General features: G+C 38.1%; 1 protein-coding gene across 1 annotated transcript in view; it reads left to right on the top strand.

Moving 5' to 3' along the window:
* The window catches only part of GAP43 (growth associated protein 43), a 103,228-nt gene extending 75,663 nt beyond the window's left edge, over positions 1 to 27,565 (top strand). The window contains exon 3 of the mRNA XM_003734915.5: positions 26,886 to 27,565. Coding sequence (XP_003734963.1) covers positions 26,886 to 26,974 — 89 coding nt within the window. The 3' untranslated portion in view covers positions 26,975 to 27,565. The remainder of the gene's footprint in view (positions 1 to 26,885) is intronic.
* The last annotated feature ends 310 nt before the right edge of the window (positions 27,566 to 27,875 follow it).

Below are 27,875 nucleotides of genomic sequence, written 5' to 3'. Positions count from 1 at the left end.
GGAATGTGACGCACCCTTGAAGTGGTTCAAAGCAAATCTGCCACAAAGCACCGTTAAAGTAACCAACAATTCCAGAATGTTCATCATAGTTGCTCAAATAACATTTTTTATTATTTTAGTCTCTGGAAGTGAAAATATAACTTGTTTCCAAGCACCCCAACTTTTTAAGAATTAAGAGAAGTGACAATAAGGACTATTTTATTTAATACTAAGCATATAATCTAAGCATTTATATGTATCGTAAATATACAAGAGCCAGATGAGGGAAGTGGTATGCCCCAGGTTATAGATGGGGAAATCAAAGTGCAGAGAACACGTGACATGCCCGAGGTATCACATTTGTGAAACACACTCAAACTCAGGCAGTCTAGCTCCAAAGTTGTCTCTACTCGCTCCAACTTGTTTCTTCCTATTCTGCTTTTAATCCAAAACAATCACATCTGTCTCCTACCCACTACCCCTACCCCCATCCAGTGAAACAACTTTAGCCAAACACACAAATGACCTCCACATTGCCAAAACCCAACGGACAATTCTAAGGCCTCATCTTCTTTGACTTACTAACAGCGTCACATAGTTGATCACTTTCTACTCTTTGAAACATTTTCATTACTGCTCTTCCAGGATATTACCTATTCTGATTATTTTTGCTAACCCACTGGCTAGTCCCATTCAGTTTCTTTTGCCCTTCCTTTTTCGTTTCCCTGATATCTAAATATTGAGATAACCCACAGCTCAATTCTTGTTTGTCCATTTCTTTTTATCTTCCACATTCTCTTTTTTATCTGCATTTGTGCCTTTGGTGATCTCCCCAAGCTAATGGCTTTAAATACTGTTTACCATATGGTAAGCCCTAATCTCCCATTTATAGCCCAGACCTCTCTTCCCACTGCAGACAAATGCTTACTCTACATCTCTTCTTGGATATTGAATAGGTACCTCAAACTAAATCTCTTGAAAGCTATTGTCTTTTTTCTCTGAACCTACTCCTTCTCCAGTCTTTCCCATCTCACGAAATGACAAGTCCATCATTTCCCGATACTTAGGCCATATGCCTTGGGATAATTCCTCTTTTTTCCCCCCTTGACAACATTAAATTTATGAGCAAATCTAATTGGCACCACCTTCAACATACATTCAGATTCTCAGCGCGTCTCACTTTTTTTAGCACCCATCTCACTTCAGTAAAAGTTAATTCCTTAAAGTGACCTCAGAGCTCCATGTTATCAGCATATCCACTAGGTCACCACTCGGATTTCCTTTCCTGTTATTCTCCATTCCTTGGTCCATTCTAGCAACACTGATTTCCTTTCTGCTCCCCCAAAAAATAGGTGTGCTCATATCTGGGGCATTCACAACTTACTGTTCCCTCTGCCTCAAAATCTCCCTCCTCCAGAAATTTTATAGAGTTCTCTCTCTAACGTTCTTCAGCTCTCTGTTCAGATATCACCTTCTCAAAGCAACTTTCTCTTCGTTTAATATGGTCACCCCACCCTTATCCCAGCATTTCCTCTTCTCTCTCCCAATTTTGTTATTTTGGGGTTTTTTTGTTTGTTTGGTTTTTGGTTTTGGATTTTTTTTTTTTTTTAGATGGAGTCTCGCTCTTGTTGCCCAGGCTGGAGTGCAGTGGTGCCATCTTGGCTCACTGCCACCTCCACCTTATGGGTTCAAGCAATTCCTCTGCCCCAGCCTCCCAAGTAGCTGGGACTACAGGTGCTCACCACCATGCCTGGCTAATTTTTGTACTTTTAGTGGAGAAAGGGCTTCACCATATTGATCAGGCTGGTCTCGAACTCCTGACTTCAAGTGATCCACCCACCTCAGCCTCCCAAAATGCTGGGATTACAGGTATGAGCCACCATGCTCAGCAAATTTTGTTATTTCCATAGCTCTTACTGCCATCTAATATATTATTCATTACATTTATTTATTTATAATAACAATATATACTTCATGAAGACAGGGTAGTTTTGGTTTTATTATTATTTTGTACACTGTTGTATTTTCAGCAACTAGAACAATCAGTAAATGCTCAATAAATATCAACTCATTCAATAAGTGAAGGAGATGCCAAGCATATGTATTAAGTAGGCAATTCTGAAGAAACTTCCTCTCCACCACCTAAGCACATGTTTCCTCACCTTCCTTTGTCCCTGAACATTCTTTGGTGACTCATATAGTTCTCATGTGTAATACCATCCTTGTAATGACCGGAAGACAGTGGCCACTGGACAGGGACCATAACTGGGTTGTGTCTGTGACATCAGGGCACCAGCTCCTTATAGCCTCACTGCTTCACAAGCCCTCTGTACATGGAGTCCAGGATACTAGGAAGAAATTATTTCATCTTTCAGTGCAAAGGATTTCTCTCTAAAAGCAGAGTACCATTTTAGCAAATTCAAAACTACTGGGAATTCTGCCCAGACTGGAAGTAGATGGCAAAACACGCTTTTGCTTAGAAGTGAGCTGCCTTTCTTTCATGTTGAATCATCAAATCAAAGTCATAGAAACTTTAATGTCTAACAAAGAGTCTCTGGTGGATTAAAATTTTCCACTTATCGTAAATTATAGTCAACTCAGCATTTACCTATTAGTAACCCTTTTTTAGTATGTTAAATTTGCTTACACATTGCTTATAAATCAATGTGATTAGGACATTTTTTCATATGGGAGCAATTCTTAAAAGGAGCCACTGAATAAAAATTCACAGAATACCTGTGTGTGTGTGTGTGTGTGTGTGTGTGTGTGTGTGTGTGTGTCATATATAACCAGTTCGGTTGGTCATGATCAGAGTCCACGGATTAAGACTCATATCATCCATTAGCTTTGCACAATTAGAAAACAGTTTTGTGACTCAGATAACTCCAGTCAAACCAGTAGGTTTTCTCTTAGATTCTTACTGTGGTCGGTAAGAATAAAGGCAAGACACTGCGAGACAAACAAATCTAGTTTGTATAGCTGTGGACAATCTTTGGCGAGAAAAGGCTGCTTCCCATGTCTGTGGGGTATGTTTGTGGTCGTGGAACTTAGAAAGTGGAGTGGAAAGGTGTGGCTAAAAAGTGGAAATGAGCACATAATTAGGTGATGAGAGAGATGAGGGTGTGGGCATGTCAGTGCTACCTGAAAAATCCCAGTCCCAGAGGAAAGTGGGAAGGGATCAGGATGACAGCAAGTAACTATAAAACTTTAAAATCTATGGACCAGAACCCCTGATAACAGGAATATGTTTATAAGTAAGAGAACAAAATATGCTTGTACACATAATAACTTGGCCCTAAACTGGTAATCCTTAATTTCTTACTCCTAGCCTCAACATTCCCACCACCATCCTCCATGAGTGTTCAACCCTTACATATGACAAGAGAAAATGGGAGGAGCAGGAAGGAGGATACCTTAGGCATAAAGGACTGTGTTTTGTCTTTACTGCTGAGTACTTGTAGAAGTGGCAGCCATTCTTGTAGATTGAAATTCCCTACTCCTGCTCTTAGTTGGACAATTGTTGATTGTGTCTGTTTACCGTGGAAAGGTTTGGTTACTGAGGAAGTAGTTTGGCATGGGCAGGAGGTTAATGCAATCATTCTACATCAGATATTCATCTTGAGCATCCTGCATCCTGACACCTGCTGAGTAAGACGGATTTGTACCTTGTCACCACATGTGTGATGTGCATGAGAGATGTGCATTAACAGGGTTAAGGCCAATCTCTCACAAAGACAATTTTGTTTTTACTTGTTCTCTCCGATATTGCTCTAACATCCTCTGTGCCATCACTCCCAACCTTCCTCTTCCCCCACCACCATGCTCCCACCCAGTTCTCCTGAGAGTCGTTACTACTCATCCCATCAGCCAAAGTTAGTGGGTTTCCATGGTAACCAGGCAGCTGGTGTCTAGACACTCTGAGAGATGCCTTGCAATTGAGCTGCAAATCTAGCTTCTATCAAACACCCCCTCTTTTCCCTCCTCCTCTTTCCTCCCATTTCCTTTTTATTTACAGCAGGCATTAATGCCAACACTGGATGGAATTTCCTTTTGACAGGCCATTAAAGGAAGGAGGGGATGAGAGAGAGGGTGAAAACCCCCAACTTGCTGTCTTGTCATATCAGTGCAGTGAGAAGACAACTGAGGTGACAGATTCTGATCTGGCTTGCTCTTTCTTCCTTAAGAAGGATTTTATTTAATTAAAATATTTTAAATTAGAAAACAGTGTCACTAGTCCATTGGGAATCATATGCATCTTTAAGAGCCAGTAAAAGCATTTTCAGGATAGAGCTTGAGCTGATGGCACTGGGTTGAGTTAAAATTTTTTCACTGTGTGAAATTGGGCAATCAATGTAATTTCTCTTTCTATGATGCTCAGGGGAATTACATGCCTATAGTATTACTAGATGGGAAACTATGGAGTGGGTACACGAAAGTAGAAGAAAGGGCCTTAAATGACACCTCGGATCTGGAAAAGTTGAGTTTAACTGTTCCTTATTTCTCTTGAGAGAAAGAAAAGTAGCCTCTGAGAGCCAGGAACTGGCCTGGAGCTCACAAGTTAGCTTTAGTGTTCTCTTTTTAATATAAACAATTTTTCAGAACACCAACATCAGACAAGGGCACTTTGTGTGATGGATCAGGACAAAACAAGACCACCGTAATAATCGTGTCTGAAAGTAGACTAAATATGAACATTGTCCAAACCACAAAATGTCTGAAAATTTCTTCAGCCTGGCTAATATGAATAATGATGCTTACTTTACTCCTCCCTCTTCCTAGATTATATTTATTGATACACCTAATTATGAAATTACTCCTGTTTTGTGACCGCATTCCAATCCAGAGCGAGGTTCCGTTTCCCTAAAACAACCTCCACATCCCCTAACACCTGCCCAAATAAAGCTCTTTCTAGTCTCTTCTTGTGAGACGCCTCATGATTCTTCATGGCATAGAATCTTCCGAGCCATCACATGTAAATAAACCCACCTGTGCTCAACTACACATGTGTTCCTTTTAGTCTTGGCTGTAAGTGGTTGATGCTCCGTAGAATTTCTCTCTATTTATGTACACTGAAGTTAACTTCAGTGAAAAAGTCTATTTCTCATTTTCTCCCACATCTGAATATTTTCTATACCACCTTTATCTCCAATTTATTGCTACACTTTCCTGAATTCACTAATTCTCCCTCTGAAATGTCATAAAAACCTAATGTAGAAAACAAGATTAACTCTATTTTTTCTATTTCTAGTATTTTCCCATGTTTTGGTCTCAATAATTACACAAGATGCCTCAGGGCACAGATGAGTTTATAATTCTCCTTATTACTCTTCGAGAAATTTATTACCTGAGTTAGCAGTGATGACAAGGACATGTAGATCAGACCAACAGCAGAGATCAAACGTGACCCAGTCAAATGACAGTAAGACTATGACAGCATGTTTAAATTTAGTATACTTTCACTTAAATATCAAGGAAAGTTATGTTCCTTGTTTCAGACTCAATGGTGTCAGATAATTTGTTGGGGCAGCAACCATCTCCTCTCCCTTCCATGTTATCATCTGTCAGCTTTAGGTGACTGTTTTAGCTACCACTATCCACAAGAGAGAAGAAGTTTGGAAGAGGTCCACCTTGGAAACAGAATGATTAAGATATGACTGCTCTTGTTCAGGTATTAGTATCTTCTCTACCAGCCCCTGAAATGCCAGCCTGAGGTACTATCATATATCCTCTGCAACCCACTGTGAGATCACTCACCACTCACTGTCTCTCTTTCAGGTGAGTTCTGTACCTGGCTTTGGAATCAATATCATTGTTATTCCTGGGGTAGGGTCATTTAAAAAGCCCTACACACAATTGATTCACCATCAAGTCAACTGGTACCCACCAATAATTGGTTTCTTACTTGGAAACAGTTCCATTAACTGGACTGCTGCTTGGTTTGCATTACCTACATTCCTATCTTCTCTCTTTTAGATTCTGGTTTCTCCAGAATCTAAGGCCCAACCTTATTCTCATCCATTCTCTTAGATATGGTAATCTTGTTACTGGAACTGTAATTAGGAGGCTCTATTATTGGCTGACAAATTTCCCCAAATGTCCATGGTCGATTTACATTGGACTTTCCTAGTTGCTGCATTCTACCAACCTCCAATGCTTGTTGACTACTTCTGCTGTTGACTTTCTATTTTACTATTTCCCTTAATCATAAACATCAGACATTTTTTTACCCCCATCCACCTGTTCTTCTTCCCATTGGCTATTACTGGTGCCATGCCCAAACTGTAGTAGTATTGCTAGACTCAATTCTCTTTGAGTCTGATATATGTAAAATCAATGGTATTAGTACGGTTCTTATTTTTAAATCTTTTCTTTCCATTTTGTGGCCTCAATTAGAGAGATGCGCCTCTGAGAAAGAAGAATCAACAGATATAGGTGCATGTGGAGAGAGAGGATTTTAAATTTGGACCACTGAGAGAATGGTAAGGCCAGTCCGGTTACACTTCTAGTGATAATGGTCAGATGATGTCTCATATAAAGATATAGGATGGGAGCCAAGAGTGGAGTCAAGATTGTAGATAAACATTTGGAAGTAGAATTTGGAGGAGTTAAGATTTTATGATAAAGAAAGTTGTATGCTCACAGTGATGTTTAAGGATTAATGATAAGACAATGGTAGTATGAATCAGGTGGTTACCTGGATAGAGGTTAGTATTGAAGTCATTGGAGGGAATGAGTTTTCTGATACAGAGTCTACAAGGATAATGTAGACTTGAATCTTGGATTGCGGTCACGTTAGGGGACAGAAAGAGAAAACTAGACCCAGAATGGCAAAAGAAAAGCTAGAAAACAGTAGGAATAAATCCAGAACATAGTGTTCACTGAAGATGAGAAAAAGGAAAATTTGGCTGGGAGTGGTGGCTCACGCCTGTAATCCCAGCACTTTGGGAGGCTGAGGCAGGTGGGTCATGAGGTCAGGAGTTCTAGACCAGCCTGACCAACATGGTGAAACCCCGTCTCTACTAAAAATACAAACATTAGCCAGGCAATGATAGTGCATGCCTGTAATCCCAGCTACTCAGGAGGCTAAGGCAGGAGAATCGCTTGAACCTGGGAGATGGAAGTTGCAGTGAGCTGAGATTGCATCACTGCACTCCAGCCTGGGCAACAGAGACTCTATCTCAAAAAAAAAAAAAAAAAAAAAAAAAAAAAGGAATATTTTAAGAAGGTGTCGAGGGCAAAATGCACCAACAGTTAAGGGGATGATTTTACTCAATCTATTGCAATAGAGACTCCAGGTCCCAAGATCATGTCTTGGCAGGGTGGTTTTCCATTAGACTTTCATAGGAAGGAGTAGGCAAATTATAGGTGAGTTGATTTTTGTGTTGTTTTGCAATCAGGGGAAGTCCAGTCAACTAAACAGGGTTGGTTTCTCTCTGTGTGTAGCTCATTTCAAAGGGAAAAACAATTCTAATTTCAGGTAAACATTCATGAGACAAAGGATGGAAAGTTAGAGGATCTCTATATGATTTTGTCAGCAGGTTCAGGCAGAAGGGGAAAGGTCTATATTTGCCCTTGTTACAGGTAATGAAGGGGATCATCCCTGAGTCTTATGGGAGTCCTGAGAAAGAGCTGACGCAAGTCATGTGGAGAAGGGTGTTCTTCAAGTTTATTCAGTTCCTGGAGTACAAAAGGATGAGGGGGATTTGAGAAAGCAAAAGGTTAAGGTACTTTCCTAATTGTTGCTGTTTCCTGGAGTACAGTGCTCAGGTAAAGGTCAACAGTCAAAATAAAGAGTACTTAAGGAAAGATAAAGAACAATGGTAAATGAGAAAAGGACTTAAGATTGGGAATATATATATATATATATATATATATAAAATCAAGGAAAACACTGTTATTAAAAACAGTAAAGCTAAAACTCAATTCACAGAGAAATGAGGAAGGAGAGGAGGTCAGGAAAAGATGGCACAATTCCAGTTTATTATTTAGTGAAGCTTGGTGATTGAAGAGGAAAATGACATGTTTGTAACTTTATGAGGAAAGAGGCTCTTTTGGCCTTTTTTGAAGGGTTATCTTGTGCACGAGACTATATTTGATATATATTTGTTCTGTGTTATTTCAGAAGACAGAACTCTGTAAAAACTTAGAGTAAATTTCAGCAGAATATCGGGAATAATTTACAGGAGAGCTGGAATGCTGTTGAAGTAGAGGCTGTCCATCTGCCTGGGTATTACAGGGGATTCCTGCATTAGATGGGAAATTGCTAGAGGATTGCCACAGCTCCTTTCTACTCTGCAGTTTCTATATGTATTCTGATTGCTTTCAAATAAATAGGATTTTGAAATAAGATAATATAATAGGAGGTAGTTTCTAGGTGTAAAGTATGTCTTGGAAAATGGCTTTATTGGAGAGGAAAGAAACATTGGGTTGAGAAAAGCAAGGGATGATTTTTCAAATGGCTGCATTATATGACAGGCAGGGCATATGTGATTCTGTAGTGCTATTCTCTAAAAACGTGGGCTCTCCATGACTCATGACTCCTTGTTCTTTAACTGTTTATTGTTTCAGTGTTCCCAAAGAGTCAAATCTGTAACACTCTTTGCCACTAAAAATAAGTAAAGAGCTTGGAGATCCTTGACTAAAAAGTGAAAAATCAGTTCAAATACAAATATCACTTTTTAAGTGTAGTTCTGGTTGTGTTCCAGTGAGTGCTATTGATTCCTAAAGTGATTTTTTACTCAAAGGCAGCACCATAATTTGACAGACCCCAGGAAGCCAAAGCACACAATGAATGCAAAATGAATTGTCCCAGTAAGAGATGGAGATTGCATTTATTTACACACATGCAAGCATATAATACAAATACCCTTCATAAGGCCTTTTTGTTACAATAACATTTGAAAAATTAACTCCCAACCTGAGTTAAACCTTCACAGTTGGGTTTTTTAACATTTTGCTGGCAGTGGAGGGGAAGAGGGTGGTAGATGGGAGGAATTAGCTACACTTTTATTTCCTCTTCCTCAGGATAGTGAAAGGATCTCTTAAATTCTTAGCTGTGATAGCATTCGTAATAATTTTAGCTATCTCTGGTTTTTCATTCTTAAGTAACTCCTAAGGCATTTAGTCTATGAAACCTATGATAATCGATGTTAACTATTCAACCTAAGTTACTAATTTTCAATGTCTCTACTGTTTTTCCTTTCTGCAAAATATATCCACTTCACCTCCCACAACTGGAAACCTCCAACATGTTGGAATTTGATAAAATGGTAATCCTTAGCTGTGATTCTGCAAGCCTCCAGAGTATCTGAAATTACTTTTGGTAGGCCTTAAAGCAAAATTATATTCAATTACCTGGCATTTCTTAAAGGAAAATAGGAATTGAGAGAGGAAAGAAAAAAGGGAGAGAGGAGTAGAGTAATATAGTACATTTAGGACTCTGGGAAGAGATGCAAGTTAAAATCAAACAGTATAATATGTTGTACTGGCCCGAGCATAGAAAGTCAACACCAAGACAAAAGTATGCCAAATTGCAGGGTCTTTATTGCCGGTGGCCACGGAGGACTCGCATCTCTCCAACCCGTGGCCCCGAAAGGAGGGTGTCAAGACCTTTTATACCCCTAAAACCACCTCGGGAGTGAGGGTGAGGGGCTTCAGACGTTCTGAGGGCCAGTGGATTCTGTAAATCACCTCCTGGGTGGAGATGAGTGTGAGGGTCTCCAGACATTCTAGTGGATTCCTGGGCGAAGAGGAGGGTGAAGGGCTCCGGACACTCCAAGAGCCAGGGGACTTCTGACATTCTGATTGTTACTTAAGCGGTTCACAGAAGTCAAGATAAGCATTTGTTTACACGTTGTCTGGGTAGGGTGGAAATCGCAGACCTTAATTACTTATTACAAGTCGCAGGGGCCAAGATGGTGTGGGTTTGGGCTGCTTGCCTGTCACATTAGGGTTACAGAGAGCAGTTTCAAGAGAAAGCTGAGGTACGGTTGGGGTATGCAGTTTTATGGGGCTTCTACCATGTCACAAATATACTCCTTCCCAAAGGCTATAAAAGGCAATATGATCTAATGCAGGATCACTGAATTCTAAGTAGCTGTGTGTCTTTGGACAAGTCACAAAAACTCTTCATCTTTAGCTTTTCTCATAAAGAATAAGGAACTAAAATCAGATCATCTCTAAGGTCTCCTTCAGCTTCCCCTACTTTGTAATTTTATGAACAACTACAAGCTGAGTCTGTGACAATATATACAGATTTTGTATTTTTGTCCTGATTTATGTGGTTTAGCCATTTGCTTTGATAAAATTAACAAGACAACTGCCAAGTCTCTAGTTTACTTTGTGCTGTGTAGATACAGCCATAAGGGAAAATTAAACAACAAAGATAAATAATTGTCTGGCTAATCTCAAGTACTACCCAAACACATCATGGCAAACCATGGCAAAGCATGAGCTGAATGAATATGAGTCATAAATGCAGTGCTTTTATTTAAAAAATTTAAATGTTTACCCAAGAAATAAATATAAATAGGAAATATTTTTAGGTAGCTGTAGTCACTATTGGTTTTACTCTTACAGAGATAAAATTATGTCTGGCTTTAGTTTCTGTGTTTTAACCCTGGTGTCAGATAACTAAATCATTTAATCAAATATCAGATCATGTGATTTGGCAAATCTAGATCTGCTTTTGCTTTTAAAGGTAAATATTGGAAATACCAACTTTATAATAAGGAATATTAACTCATTATATATTAAAACATTTAAAATAATTTATTGAATTTTTAAATGAAAATCAGTATAACTGAAAGATCTTTAACTTTCTCAAAGTCTGACAGACATGAATGACTACATTAACACTTTTATGACTGATCTCATTAGATGAGATCTAGGGTGACACTGTTGAAAACGAAGGGTATAATAGAAATACCTAAACATAAAAAACCCAAACTTATGAAAAGGTTGGTATAGTGCCTAAGCAATTGAGTTCAATGAATATGAAAAACCATGAGAAGGAAAAGCTAAGAAAGTAGATTCAATAAAAAATACCAACAAACATGATTAGCCTGTTTAATTTTTCCTCACCTCTTAAGTATGGACCTAAATAATTAACATCAAATACACGAGATACAATTTTTTGAAAATTATTAACTTCCTCCAAAATGCAGCAGGAGGAATTAGAGCAAATTCTTTGTGGGAGTTGAGGGTGGGTGCTAACTTCAATCATATTTGAAAAAGATTCCGAAAGAAGTATAACATTTGGAGCCTGGTAATAGTGCCTCACACCTGTAATCCCAGCACTTTGGGAGGCCGGGGCAGGTGGATTACAATGTCAAGAGATTAAGACCATTCTGGCCAACATGGTGAGGCCCCGTCTCTACTAAAAATACGAAAATTAGCTGGGTGTGGTGTCACACGCCTGTAGTCCCAGCTACTCAGGAGGCTGAAGCAGGATAATCACTTTAACCCGTGAGGCAGAGGTTGCAGTGAGCCTAGCTGTACCACTGCACTCCAGCCTGGCAACAGAGCGAGACTCCATCTCAAGAAAAAGAAAGTAGTATGACATTTCTTTGCCTAGAAATCAAGAGAACAGCCACTTCCTACCCTATTAAGACTCTTTATTCTTCAAAGTCTGCAGGGATTTCCTATTTGAGAAGGCCCAGGAATGACAGAGTGTTTTGCATAAGTAGAAAGAATAACCCATCAGAGCCGTCTTCTTGGGGATTTCTCCTTCAACATATGCCTGTCCCCAAACAACTTCAATACTTCCTGGAAATGAGAACTTTCTCACAAGAAAGCTGAAAAATCTCATTGCATCTTATCATTTTCCTGAAACTTGTTAAGGGATTCATTATTAAAAAGAAGTCTTAGGGTTCCTTTCAAATATAGGATTCCAGCATTATGATTGAACAAGAGAATTTTTCTTGAAGTTGGATGGACCGTCTTAATCCTGGAGAACTGCCATCCTCTCTGTAACTTGCCTATTGGATGCAAGATTTACTACACAGCTGGGGGTAGGTTGTGACTTGCTTTTCACTCATTCAGTATGGTAAACGTAGTTTTTCTACAAATGAAGTTAAGCTCAAAGATAAGGCTTTTGTTTTGTTTTGTTTTTAATTAACTGACTGCTATTCTTTAGATGCAAAATAGAGAAGGCTGTTCTGCTTTCAAGTACCATCAATATCAGAAAAGTCTTTGCCCTTGAAAGCGTAACTGCTTAGTAGCCTTGATTCTTGGATCACTGAATCGTGACTTTTCTTCTTTGCTGCCCTTCAAGTTTGGCCAATGGTCACCTTTGCCTTTGTGATCATTTTTGGACTTTGGTCCCTGATTTCAAAGCTTTTTACAAAAAACTATTTTTTTTTTTTCATTGCACAAGCAGAAACTTTACAAGTCCCAGACTATTCTCTTTCTTTGTCAAGATATTTGAAGATGGTTTGTCTTTGGCTGTGAGTTAAGATTGGATAAGCGTAAATTACAGAGGAAAAGGGAGAAGATAACTCACTTATTAGGCATTCATGTGAGCAAAGAAGTGTCATTTAAAAATTTTTATTGTCATTTAATGTTCATCAAAAATGAGGTGAATAGTATTATTCCTATTTTACTTATGGAAAAAATGGAAAAGCAGGAAAGATGCGTATTGATTACCTATACGTGAAACCTCTTAGCACAATGCTTGGCACATAGTAAACATTAACCAATGTTAGATCCCGAATTTACTCAAGGTCATAGTGTCGGAAGTAGAATTTATTTATTTGTTTTTTTTTTTTTTTTTTTGAGACAGGCTCTTGCTCTGTCACCAAGGCTAGAGTACAGTGGCTCACTGCAGCCTGACCTCCCAGGCTCCAATGATCCTGTTACCTCAGACTCCCAAGTAGCTGGGACCACAGGCAAGTGCCACCATGCCCAACTAATTTTTAAATTATTTGAAGAGGCCGGGTCTCCCTATATTGCCTAGCTAGTCTTGAACTCCTGGTCGCAAGTGATCCTCCTGCCTCAGCCTCCCAAAGTGCTGAGATTATAGGCATGAACCACTACACTAAGCCTGAGAGACAGAATTTAAATGTAAACACTCTGGCTCTAGAATCAATTCTCTTAACTACTATTCTGTGCATGTAAAAATAGTTATGCTTATAGTAGAAGATATCTATTTCTTACTTTGTTTTTCTTTATATATAATACTTGGCTATAAAATTAGAAGATGGATGTAAAATTAAAGTTAGCAATAAATGGAGAATGATGGGATAATGATTTTCATGGCTTTGAAACAGAATAGTATTGGGGTTCCTTTTTATAATCCATTATTTTTAAATTTACAAACTTCTGCTATTTCCTTTGATCATGGTAACATTATAGGACCACAGTTTTTCTGCCTGAGGTAACTGAGATTAGTTCAATTACTTTTGTGACATCTACATGTCGCAAAGCATTCAAGATAGATATATTGGGATATACATGTATACACACACACACACACACACACACACACACACACACACATATCCCAAGTGCCTAGAAACATACTTTCCAGGCATGTTTCTAGGTACTTGGTATTCAGTGGTGAACACAATAAAAAAAACCTCTGCCTGGGCCAGGCGCAGTGGCTCACGCCTATAATCCCAGCATTTTGGGAGGCTGAGGCGAGCGGATCACCTGAAGTCGGGAGTTCGAGACCAGCCTGACCAACATGATGAAACCCTGTCTCTACTAAAACTACAAAATTAGCTGGGCATGGTGGCGCATTCCTATAATTCCAGCTGCTCAGGAGGCTGAGGCAGGAGAATTCCTTGAACCTGGGAGGCAGAGGTTGCAGTGAGCTGAGATCATGCCATTGCATTCCAGCCTGGGCAACAAGAGCAAAACACTCTGTCTCCAGAAAAAAAAAAAAAAAAAAAAAACCTCTGCCTTTGTAGAGTTAAAATACCGACACATGTATACTTTTCTTTGATAAATAAATTCACAGCCAACTGAAGAAGACTAAAAAGATACCACAAACTATGATATAATACAAAGGATATAATTTCCATATAAGAACGAAGTTATGAATTCTGTTTGGTGTAGGTTTGGAGGTTGAAAACATAGTTAAGCTGGGTCACAGGAATTATAAGTAGTAAATCCAAATGAGTCAACCTTGAAGATTTACTATATACTTCACTGAAATCATTGGCTGGTCTGCCTCCCACCTCCAGTTTTTAATTTTTGGTTAAAGAGGTATCTTTGGTCCAAATCTCCAGAATCAAGAGCCCAAGAAGGGAATTCTTGTGCGTATAATTTATTGGTGGAAACCTATAAGAGAGTGAGAAAAGAGGATAGGGCAGAGGAAGAAACCAGGCAAAGATGAGAATTCGGGGGAAGTGTGGTCTCAGCCTGATCCAATAGAGAGCTCTGAAGCACAAATTGCACCACAGAGGTGGTTTTGTCCCAAAGCAAGAGTGCCAGACTGGAATCAAGGTAGCTAGAGGGGCCTGACCCCTAAGGAACTTTTGGTTAAGATGGCTCCTATTTTATATCCCCTACCCAAGTGGCAGGTGTGGGCTGTTAGCAGCCAACACCTACAGCAGCTTGGGGATAGGAGCATGGACCTGGTAAAGAACATCTGAGAGGGGCACCAACAGCATCTACTACAAGAAATGTAAGACATCTGAAAGGCATGTGGAGGGATGTAGAGATATAGAGAATATTTGAGTGGCAAGTGAGGGAACAGATAATATTGAGAACTTGCTTTTTATTTTATTTATTTTTATTTTGCTATCTCTTTTTGCTTTGGTGTGACATTTATAAAATCTGAAATAGGTATTATTTATCTTTACTCCACTAAAAAATCTTAAATGTAGGTAGTTTAAATTTACTAAAATAGAGAAAGCAGTACTGTCATTCAGAACCTCAGATTTGCAGTTATTTCTTGTAGGCAAGTAGGAGACTGCCTTTTATTTTGATTAAAGGAAACCTCTTTCATTTTAAGTCAGAGTCCACAAATTTACATGTCTTACTCCAGACACCATGCCTTCTCTTCTTTTTCCAGAGAGAGTTCTTTAGCATTTTTTAATGCCTTTAGGCAAAATCTGCACTCTGCAGTTCCCCACAGACCCCACTGCCAATTTTACCCTTGGCCAGATTTTCACATTAATGTTGTTTGCCTGGCCTTTTAGGCAATTGAGTTTGTGAAGGCTGGAGGCTGAAATCCCAGCTCAGATTTTCACCTAGCTGGGATTCTTCTCAGCTGTGATCCTGTGGAGTGAAACAGGGAGATGTAGAGTTGAAATTGCTGAAATTACTGATGTGTTTGTTGTAAACTTCTTTTGAGAGCGTTGAACACATTTAAGTACATACAATTAACACTGACCTCCTAGAATGAAAGGTTGGTAAGTTGATCATGTTCTAAAACAATACATACATTTGCTTATTTCACTCTAAGTCCTATGTCAATGAATATATACTAATGAACCAAATCACAAAGCACTTTTTCATTTCAAGGTGATATACAAACGTTGACTAAGTAACTTTTCAAAATGCTAATATGAAAAAAGGTATTCCTGAGTAATCAGTTGTATTGTCACTGTCCTTATAGCAGATTAAAATCTCAAACAATTCTCCGTTTTCACTGCATTTTGCAAGTATACATGAATATATATATATATATATATATATATATATATGCGCAATTTATTTTAATGTTAATTTTAAACAGACATTTTCAACTGTATTCAGTTTATGGCTCAACAACATTTTCATGGCACCCCTAAACATCTGCTTATTAGGTGGTTAGGTTCAAAGAGCTTAATAATAGTATATTGCGCAGTATCCAACAAATAGTTTCCCTCAAATTAAAATATATATATTGACACTCCTGTGGGTTCACTGTGGCTCCCATGGATTCATGTGTATGGTTTGAGAACTACAGTTTAAAACGTTGATTCCCTATAATGTGCCAACCAATGTAGATAACTTATGGTTACCAAGTATCCCAAAAATTTGCTTTCTAGGAAATCACATTCTAAGTCAACCTAGAAAAATTATTCACCTACTCTTTTCTTCCTGTAAATATTATAGGCTATACCTTGACCTAGCTTTTACTGTGAAAATTGAGAAGTTTGAACTGAGTGTAATAAATGTTAAATTCAAATTTCGTTTGGAGATAATTTAGACATTTTAACTAAAATAGTTAAAATATTTGTTGATTTTAAAGCTTATTAAAACTGATTTGTAGAGTATTTAAAGAGGGAGACAACACAATCTTTTTCTGATTCATCGAACAGTATAAAAAAGCATTTCTATAGTTGAATTTTAGTCAGATGGTTCTGCTTATTCTGGTCTTTGTTTTATAATTTGGTTCAGTTGAAATCTTTTAAAAATTCCATTAAAAAATGTTTTGAAACAGCCGGATGTGGTGGCTTACTCTAATCCCAGAACTTTGGGTGGTTGAGGTGGGTGGATCACAAGGTCAGGAATTCGAGACCAGCCTGGCCAATATGGTGAAACTCCATCTCTACTAAGAATATAAAAATTAGCTTGGCGTGGTGGTGGGCACCGGTAGTCCCAGCTAGGAGGCTGAGGCAGGAGAATTGCTTGAACCCAGGAGGTTGAGGTTGCAGTGAGCTGAGATCATGCCACTGCACTCCAGCCTGGGAGACAGAGCAAACTCCGTCTCAAAAAAAAAAAAAAAATAGTTTTGAATCAAATTTCCGGGATCCATAAACTCTTTTTATTGAGACCAATTAGCTCTTCAGCCTCTTGCTTTTGTCCATGGCTATAGTTCATAGCAAAAATTTTCGTTATTTAATGTCCTTTCATAGTGAAAACTGGGCAAAAAAAGTAGTTAATAATGAAATTGTGTTAAAAAACAAACTCTCCCAAAATGAAACCTAGGTTTTATGATTTATGTCCACTCAAATTATTTAAGAACATAAAGCCTCTGTTTTGTTTTGTCTTGTTTTTTATTTCCTTCTTTTCCATTCTTACATTTGGCAAAATAATTAAAGCAAACTATCAGCTTCATTGTCTCAGTGAATCCAGTCTGTCAAGGCATAAAAATAAAGCAGGTTTTTGGGTTTTGAATGTCATCTGCACCTGTCTCCTAGAAAAGTATCATAAGATAAAAGAAAGGGTACTGTGCTGTGAGTCAGGAGTCCTGGATTTTGATGCTGCCTTTTCAATTTTATGACCATAGATAAATTACCTAATCTCTTACAGCGTCAATTTTCTTATCAAAAAATTGGATGTTAGTTAAAGTATTTCTTATGGTTTTTCAAGATTTAGGATTCCGTGGTTCTATCATATGTCAAAGTTCTTAAAACTATAAATTCTTCACCATAATTTGTGTGTGTGTGTGTGTGTGTGTGTGCACGCACGCGCATGTATTTGGAATTCCCCTGGGAGAATAGAATAGTCCTTATTTCAAAAAGCATTCAGGAAATTATTTGAAGGCAAAGTGCTGTGAGCTAGCACTGCAACTGTGATGATGATTACTTGCAATCATTTTACAGCAAGTTGATAAGAATTTGAAAATGCTAAGAGAACAGAACTCCTGAAACTTAAGTCTTTAGAAGTCGATGATAAAGTTTGGGTGCACATAGGATTTTTAAGTTATAAATACATACACACACAGATACACGTGCACATACACACACATATAATCCTACGGAAAGGAGGAAAACCAAAATTCCTAGGTTGAAATGTTTCTAATCATCACTATTAGTTAACAACACTCGTTATCACATTACTTTTCTGTTCCCAACATGGCATTTCTCATAATTTCTCAGTGCCATAGGGCCACCAGTGTTTATCTTTAGGCTGACTCTTTATTCTACTCCTTCCCCTCTAATCCCGAACAAGCTGAAGCAATGCCTCAGTAGACCTGCAGATTCGACTGCTAGCTCAGCATGTAATTTAGCCGGGAGCAGGGATGAAAAAGTGACTTTATCTGACTGTTATACTAAAGTGAGAATACCCCTAAATTTTGCTTTAATTTTTAACTTCTAGAAGTTGACTTATTCATTGTAATAATAGTAAGAAATAAAGTTAACATCATTTAACTTAATATATTTTCTTCATCCTATTCCAAAAATTATTGAGGGCAAGTAGGCAAGCCAGCTAAATTATAATTATTGATGTTTCTGCATCTGGGGAAGAAGATAGAACACTAATTTTTGATGATTTGGTAGACATTCTTTATAAATAATGTTTTAAGAAGTTTTCAAGGCTAGTCAATTTGTGCCTTCTTTGGCTTTAGTTTTAATTTTTGAAAAATATCTCTGGGTTTTTTCTCCATTCAGATAAAAAAACTGTCTTTTGTTCTATAGGTTAGAAATATTATATTCTGTCCTAGCTTTTATAAGAGTAGCTGTCTTTAATTAATAGTCACTCATATCTTTATTTTCTGAGTAGTGCTTTTTAATTAACTAGTCACTCATATCCTTATTGTCTCATCAGAGTCAGACTTTACAGAAATATTCTATGGGAGAAGGTCTCTTAGTTATCTGTCTGGAAAATAAGTTTTTTGGGGGGTAGAGAAAGAACTGCTTTTTTCCTCTTGGGATGAGATTACTAAACTTGGCGGCTAGAATTAGGTTGAGTGGATTTCCCAAATCCTTCATTTCCTGAAGTTTGAATTAAAATTCAGAAAATCTCACACCTTCATAAATTGAATTACTATCCTGACAAACTACATTTTTTACTTTAAAGTTTATAAAGCGCTTTCAAATACCTCCCTTCAAACTCCAAGCAACTTACGATAGGGTAGGGCAGGCATTATATGCACATCATCTGTAGATTGGGAAACTGAAGTAAAGAAAGGAAAAGCATCTTCTTTGAAAGGTCATATGACTAATTAGTGGCAGAGTCAAGGATAGAGTAGGAATCAGCTTGGTCTCAGGCCTAAACTTGAGGGGAAAACTAGCCATGTATCACTGGGACTCCATCATGTCTCTGATTTTTCTTCTTGGTTACTCTTTGAAATCCTTAAGTATATAGTGTTATTAGCAAAAGGGTCATTCTCTCTTTCAAATGCTTTGAATATAAGGAAGCAATGGAGTCATAGGTGTTATTTGCATAATTCTCACATCAAAATGAAATGTACCGGCTCAGTGTTTTAGAAGAAACTTAAAATGTGAAACATTTTGATGAAATTAACAAAATGTGGATCACAGCAACCACTGAAAGCCATGATCCAGCCTTTAGATGGACATCTGGTATATAGCTAAAGAATAAGACTGTGAGCAACAAAAGGACCACGTGTGAGTTAGCTGCCAAAGGCTTTTTTTTTTTAATTATTATTATTACTTTCCTTTGAGCATTTGAGGTGATGATGCTTAATATTCAAGAAAGATGAAAATAAAAAGGGAAAGGAAGCAAACACCCAGCCCATTGGTGATTGGTAGAGTAATTGTGGGCATGGCCCCAGGATGATAGCAGCTTCTATTTAATCAATGTTGACAAGGCTGGGGAGAGCTGGGCAGGTCCCAAGAGGTAATGTTTTACTCGGAAATCCACTCAACCTAATTTCAGTAATGTAGGGCTGTGGAGGGGCCTGGACTGGAGCCAGAAAACAGGGCCATTAGAGCTCAGCATAGGCAATGGCAGCTGGGAACATCGCCATCCCTCCAGCAGCATTGCAACCAGGCTGCCTGGCTGAGCGCACAAACAGCCGCTGCTGCATATGCTCCTGGTATTTGCTCACCAACAGAATGCACAGACATGCTATTCTCACCCTTTCGAGGAACTGAATGGAGTGAATAAAGGCAAGAACTGCTTCCAGACTCTATTTTGGCAAGAATCAGAGGGCAAGTTTGGCATACATCTTTCAAGGACTATCGTGAAATTGTCCACCCTAATCTGAGTCTTTTAAAGCTACCATTGCGTTGTTGCAAATACGTGCAGAGATAACTTAGATCTTTATTGCTGTCTTAGTGTGGTTTTGATCTTTCTTAGGGAACTGTGGTTGTGGATCAAGAATATGGAAACTACTATGGTTTTTTATTTTTCAAAACTTTTGAGATTCATTCAAGATAGTCAGCTTTGCAAATCCAAGAGAAGTGACCCAGGACGAATTATGCCCCTTAGGGCTGAGTGCTTCTTGTCTAGCTACTCTTTCCTTCATCATTCTTTCTCCAATAAGCAACACATTATCACAGTAATTTGCTAGCATATAAATTAGAAGAACATAGAGGTTTTTGCTTTGCGTTTTCATTGTTATGACACCACTGCTATATTTGCAGTTCGTGGAACAGTGTGTCGACATAGTAAGACTCAATTCCTTTCACTGCATCCAGTGAATTATATCAACGAATAAATGAACACATTTTTTTCTTTCCTTTTGAAGGATTCTTGAACTATGACGCATCAAGAATGTATGAATTTACTATTGATGATGTTAACTTTCTCTTTTTAAGTTAACACAGAAATGACAAAATTCATGGAGGCTGCCAGTGAACGTGACAATCTCTAAGCAGTCTTTGGGCTGGGAGGAGCAATGTTTTTGTCAAGGCTAAAATGCCATGGCATGGGCAGGTTACAGCTTTCTATCAGATTCTAATGTTACCTGTCCAAATGACTGAATATAATTTTTGAGACTAAAATGTGGCACATCAAGAGGGTAAATCAAATAATTTAATCAAGTTTTTGAGCCTCTAGCTTAAGCCTCTCATATAAATAAAGTTGTTTACTCCTGAAAATATGACCATGTCCCATTTGAAAAATTTATGTCTTAAAAAAACTTTTTTTCCCTAAAGGAAAAGAAGCCTAAATTACTAAAACTAAATCTAAAACTAAAACATATCATCAGTTTTTGTTTTAGACACATTCTGTTTTATAGTAGAATTGGATTTGGGGGATTGATTTTTCTCTGGTAAAGACGGAGTTGGGGAGAAGCCATCACTAGGTAGATAATACGAAAATCATTCATTGGTCACTACATACATACACACACGCGCGTGCGTGCAGACACACGCATGCACACACACAGAGCCCGAGTGTCTTTGGCTGTTAAAATACCATAAACTAGGTGGCTTATAAACAACAAACAAATTCAGTATCTGGGAAGGGCCAGCTTTCTCAGTACCTTGCGGTTTCCTCACATAGTGGAAGAGACTAGCTAGCTCTCTGTTTTCTGTTTCATAAAGACGCTAATCCCAATGATGAGAGCTCTACCCTCATGATTTAACCACCTCCCAAAGATTCCTGCTCCTAATGCCATCACCTTAGGGGGTTAGAATTTCAGCACCTGAATTTTGAAGGAACACAAGCATTTAGTCCATAATACTGTGGCTCATTTAATTTTGTTTTTCCTATAATGTCTTAAACAAAATAACAGTACTAATATTAAGTTTTCATGTTTAATATGAGTAAAAAATACTGCTCAGAGGCAAACTGAAAAAGATCAAGCATATTCTTTGCTTTACCTTGCTTGATTTCAGCGGTCACACTAGCCCTTCCAGGCTTTCCTCATTTGCCAGCTCCAGGTCATTGCTTCTACTCATTTGTTAAATGCCACTTGGTGTTGAAAAATCACACTTCAATCTTTTAGCCTCTATAGCCTCTTCTTAAGTAATAACTGTCTCAGAGGGAGGTTGATCTGCCAGATGAGGACTGTGATTGTTTACTCTTATTGGATCATGGTAATTGGAGTGATCGGCTGGCCTCAGCTATTCGTCTTTGACACTCACCATGATGATCAAAGATTTTGCACAAAATACTGAAGATTGCATATTAACTCATCTCTAGCATTAACAAATCATGTAATCAGTGCTGGAAAGTGCAAAGGCCAAATTTTACATTATGGAAGACTAATCAGGATTATTCCCTTTATTTTTAGCTGCTTTTAATGGGACAGTTTTTAAAAGTAGGCTTCAGGCCTACATACCTGTGGACTGGACTCCCTGCCTTAGTCATCACTCTCAACTCACCCATTCATTTTAGGCAAAGGCAAAACAAGGGAAAGCAACTAAAGTAAGAGGTACTGAGATAAGTCTGTCCTAGGCTGGAATTTACAGTGTGGTCCTAGATAAACTATTCAATCTCCCTGTGTCTCAGCTTTTCCAGCTGTGAAATTGGGTGATTAAGGTAGATGTGAGAATTAAAGGCAATGATACAAGTATACTTAGCACTGGTCTGAGCACATGGTAAGAGCTTGAAAATGTTGACTACATTTCACTGAAATAAATCTGGAATCTTTCTTCTGGTAGAAAATTAAACACTCATTAGCACATCAAAATTTTTATAATTCCTGAGGAATACTGCTGATACATAGAGTATTATAATAGTCGGAATTGAGTTAGTTCCAAGCAAACATTGAATAGGCGCACTGTTGTTCAAGTGGTATTAATAGCCACCTTTATGCAAAGGACCAGGCAAGTCATAATTAATAATTCTTTCCAGACAGTTTTTTTTTTAAGTGGCTGAATAGAACAGGTAAGAAAATGTAGATATAAAGTAAATGGTCAACATGATTTATCACTGCAGTGACTTATCAAGGGTTGACATCAGTGGGAGAATAAGCTAGCAATATCAAGATGCTCCCTCTCGCATTCAGGCTTAAATAGACCCATTTATATAAAACTTGGATTCTAAGTTCTTCTTTGTCAGAGGTTAAAACCTTTCCCAAACACATATGCAGTCTCCTACCAAAGTAGAACTAGCTGGAGCAGGTGTATGGTTCACATCGGACTATTGTTTCCTTTATTTGGATATAGAATTTTTTTTAAAGTTACCATGAGTTCTTAGTTTATCTCACTTTGGAGGTTGTTAAAGATTGATATTTTACATTGTTTCCTTGGTCCACATTTTGTTTTCCTCCCCATAATTTCTTGGTGGCCTATAAAATTTTCACTGTATTCACTGATTTGATGCAGTTTTTTTCTGCCAACGAATTATCCCTTCACTTAAAACAAAACATTTTGCTTAACATTCAATAATATCAAATGAAAATTACCTTAATCTCAAACAAATAAAAATATATATATATATACACTTTTATATGTTCCAGCTAACTGACATTTCCTTTTGTACCATCTAATCGAACTTCATCACTGCTAATTTTATGGTTTCTATTCTATACTTTGGAAACAACAATTTTTAATCTCAACTTTTTTTAAGTTACTAAAAGCCGGTGGACTCTAGCTACTTAATTTCTAGGGCTGAACTGATAAAATGAGTTTGGCCACCTGATACAATAGGAAAACCTAAACAAATAGACCTAAGTTTCAGTTCTAGGTTGGTCATAAGCAAACAATATAATTTAGGGAAAGATCCTTTATGCAGCTACACTTCAGTCTCATCATCTGTAAAATGAGGCTGTCAAGTCATTCTTTCACCTAACAAATATTGACTGGGGTCTTTCCTTAATTAGGTTCTGTGCTAGACATGGGATTCAAAGTTGAGCTGAAGTAGGTACGGCTGTTACCCTTGAAGAGTCTGTGGTTTAGTGACTGGATGATCTTAAGAAGTCCACTCATTTCTAATGTTCTTGTCTTTTAAAGGTATATTATGAAAGGCTTTAAGGAGAGCAAGGATTTTGCTATTTTTTTCCTCAGTACCTAGAAGAATGCCTGGCACAGTGCAAGTGTCCAGTAATAATTTATTGCACAAATAAATTAATAATAATGTACATTTAAAATACCTCAAACATTGGAGAAAATGAATATATATTGAAGCTCTCTTAATAGGTAACAGACAGCAATAATTTCCTGTCATAATAAACAGATTTGTGCCAAATTTCATCTTTCATCCTAGGATGTGGTAGTGGTTGACAAGAGAAAGTGGGAGAATTTGGGAGGATTTAACTTGATTGTATTCCAACAAGGGCCAGAAAGTGAGCTGCATCTCAGAACTATCTGAAGTTTCAAATTTTCATTTCTGCTTTTTTTGAGTTTTGTTCCCTTTATTCAACAAACATGCAATTCTCACCTTTCTCAGTCCACTTCCCTTTTCTCTCATTTCTGAATTTCCCTCAAATCATATATAATAATAACGCCTTTGTCTTTATTTTGGTAGGAGAGATTTGAAGTTTTCTCTTGCTTCTATAACTACTATCTTTCTGTATGTTTCTGGGTTGTGTAAATCAGTATTACATTTCTCTTGCAGTTTACAAAGGGTGCTAAAAACATTGATTCTTGTAACTGATAAGGATGGGAAACCACCTTGGGCATACTTACAATATACAAAGATTTGAGTAAGGTTATGGAAATAAGCAAACTCTCCAGAAGAATTCCTGATTTTTTTTGAAGGACTTCACTGAAATAAATTTGGAATCTTTCTTCTGGTAGAAAATTAAACACTCATTAGCACATCAAAATTTTTATAATTCCTGAGGAATACTGCTGATACGTAGAATATTATAATTGTCAGAAGTGAGTTAGTTTCAAGCAAAAATTGAATAGGTGCACTGTTGTTCAAGAGGTGATAATAGCTACCTTGGAAAGCTGCAGCCTTAAAAGAACCTATGAGTAGTAGTAGGTAGCATCACTAGAATAACTATATTTTAAGAATAGCTTATAGTGAGTTATGAACCCTACAACATAAGTCAGACTTTAAAACCTTGGTCAAAAGTAAGTATTGTAAAGTAGAATTACCCATAGTAGCTGCTTACTTTAATTTACCAGACTAGTCTAGTTAGATTCTGAAAACCTAATCTATTTTCAAAAAGTAAGCATTTTCTGCTACTGAAGAGCTTTAAAAGAATGTTCCAGAAATGTGTTTAATAATGGTGGGTATCAATGTTCAGCTTTGTCTGAATGTAAATATGTAGCTTGCTGAATTAAAAGAGACATACATTTTGATGAGTTCTTTTTTATCTTTTTTGAGATGGAGTCTGGCTTTATTGCCCAGACTGGAGTGCAGTGGTGTGATCTCGACCCACTGCAACCTCCCCATCATGGGTTCAAGTGATTCTCCTGCCTCAGCCTCCTGAGTAGCTGGGATTATAGGCACACGCCACCACGCCTGGCTAATTTTTGTATTTTTAGTAGAAATGGGGTTTCATCCTGTTGGTCAGGCTGGTTTTGAACTCCTGACCTCGTGATCCACCCACTTCGGCCTCTCAAAGTGCTGGGATTACAGGCATGAGCCACCACACCCAGCGATGAGTTCTTTTAATGATCTCCTTAATGATCCCATTTCTCTAATCTCAACATCTATGTAGAGCAAATCCATTTTATTTGGTATTCCTAGTTTAATCTCCTCGAAACATAGCTGTATTATGTTCCTTGCTCAAGTGCTTTCAAAGTATGTCTGTTATCTTCAAATTAAATACAAATTTGTTAGCCTAACAAAATTCCATTGACTCCAGTTTACCTTTCCAAGAATAATAACCACCTAGTAGGTGTTAAGAAGAGGACAAGCAATAACAATAGCTTCATTTTAAGACTCAGGCATTGTTGATATCAGGGGTTGAGAAAAAACAAAAAAAAATAGTTGATGTAGTAGGCCTGGAACTTCTGTCCTTAGAAAGGCCTGTTTGTAAAGATGACCATTGGCTGCCATCTGGGAACTTGCATTTTGAGAAGATTCTCAGTTCTTAACTAATTAAGAGTGGTTCCAGGTGCCTAAAATCGTTGTACAGACAATGTGGTTTAGGCTGAACATATGTTTTCCTTCTGGGAGTCTGGATTTTGTATCTTCTAGGTAGGGGGTGCCTAAATGACCAACTACCAATGCAAACTCAGGTAAACTTCTCTAATAGATGACATCTTCCACATATTACAGTAATTTGTTGCTGAAAGACTTAAGCACATCTTGGGTGACTCCATGGGGAGAAGACTCTCAGAAACATGTTTGGTTTCCTCCAAACTTCGCCCCATGTGCAACTTTTTGCTTTGCTTACTTTGATGTATGTTCTTTCACTGACTTTAGCTATGAAGTAGACTGAATGCTGAGTCCCATGAGTCCTCCTAGCAAATCGCTGAACCTAGGGGTGATCTTGGGGGACCCTGACACGGGGAGTTGATTGTTCAGCAACACAAGTTATTTCAGAGCAATTGAATTCTTTTTCCACAAGCTGGCATATTAGTAAACTATCATGTAGCATAACATCAGTTGATTGGATTCTGTCGGGAAACCAAGGGAAAATAATTCTTCAAAAGGACATGATATCCTCCTTGTTAAGCAAAGTAGTACTTTCCCTATGGATAAGTGTATTCAGTTGGAATGTGCTTGGCTGCAAGAAACTGAAAACTAGTATATTACAGTGCTTTAAAAAAGCTAGTGACTCGTCTCTGAGGGAAAGGTATCTAGGAGTGCTGCAGTCACTCAGTGATGATTTTTCCTTTTTGTCCCACCATCCTTAGTGTATAGTTTTTGTCTTCTTGATCGCAAGACAGCTGCTACAGTGCCATGTATTGTTTGAGATCCAAGTCATCAGGAGCAGGAAAATGTGAAGGGCAAAACCCAACTCTGCCCTCTCTAAGGACTTCTGTCTCTGTCTAATTGACCAGCACTGTCCCACAGGAGCTGAGAATTCAACTATTTTACTTTGCAGTACTAGAAACAAGTGGTAAGAAATTTGGAATGGATGCTCAATGATCCACATAAATTATCTGCCACAATTCTTCTGATACTAATAGAACAGAAATGCAAGATTATTGTTGATTCCCTATGTAAAGATCTTGTATGTGGATACCTTCATTGTAAGGCTGAGAGATTAAAGACCACAGTAACTTCCATTAAGTGGACTCCTTGTCAATCACATACAGTTACTCCTGAGTTCTTCCATAGGTGCCACTGAACAGCTTCCTCGAGGTAAACCCTTCTGAACTTGGAACTTATATTAACTGGGGTAATAATAATCTCTTTTAATCTTAATGCTCTTATGTAATGACATAAAAAGAAAAAATGCATTGCACCATTGTGTGAACAGAAAAGGCAAAATACTAACTCTCCTTCCGCCCACCCCCGCCCCCCCATCTTGTTTTCTTTCTCAGAAGCTGTAGATGAAACCAAACCTAAGGAAAGTGCCCGGCAGGACGAGGGTAAAGAAGAGGAACCCGAGGCTGACCAAGAACATGCCTGAACTCTAAGAAATGGCTTTCCACATCCCCCCTCCCCTCTCCTGAGCCCTGTCTCTTCCCACCCTCTTCTCAGCTCCACTCTGAATCCCCTCCTGTCCTGCTCACAGCTGTGAGTCTGTCCTTTCCCACCCACTAGCCCTCTTTCTCTCTGTGTGGCAAACATTAAAAAAAAAAAAAGCAGGAAAGATCCCAAGTCAAACAGTGTGGCTTAAACATTTTTTGTTTCTTGGTGTTGTTATGGCGAGTTTTTGGTAATGATGATTCAATCATTTGGGAAATTCTTGCACTGTATCCAAGTTTTTTGATCTGGTGCGTGTGGCCCTGTGGGAGTCCACTTTCCTCTCTATCTCTCTCTGTTCCAAGTGTGTGTGCAATGTTCCGTTCATCTGAGGAGTCCAAAATATCGAGTGAATTCAAAACCATTTTTGTTTTCCTCCTTTTCAATGTGATGGAATGAACAAAAAGGAAAAAAAATCAAAAATCCCAGTTTGTTTTAAAAATAAATAAATAAAGCAAATGTGCCAATTAGCGTAACTTGCGGCTCTAAGGCTCCTTTTTCAACCTGAATATTAATAAATCATGAGAGTAATCAAGGTCCAATGGCTCTGTGTTTTTGTTCCACCTTCTCATTAGTTGGTCGGACATGCTAGGGTCTTAAATTTCATCGTTTCCTCTCCTCTCAGTTTGACATCAACAACCCTGATAAAGAAAACCCAGATGAAGCCTAAGGCTCTGAGGAGGACTGATAGCTCCAGCACTCGAGGGAGACATCTGTTGTAGGCCTGTCTCCTTGGCTTGTGGGTGGCCATCTTTTCACTGTGCCTCTTCACATCTTCCCTTTATGCCTGTCTTTGTGTCCAGATTTCCTTATTTTATAAAGGTACTGGTAATACTGGATTAGGC

The sequence above is a fragment of the Callithrix jacchus genome, chromosome 15 (genome assembly GCF_049354715.1).
Source record: "Callithrix jacchus isolate 240 chromosome 15, calJac240_pri, whole genome shotgun sequence".
Taxonomy (NCBI): Eukaryota; Metazoa; Chordata; class Mammalia; order Primates; family Cebidae; genus Callithrix; species Callithrix jacchus.
The sequence above is the reverse complement of the archived record's forward strand: the minus strand, read 5'-3'. Positions and strand labels throughout refer to the sequence as shown.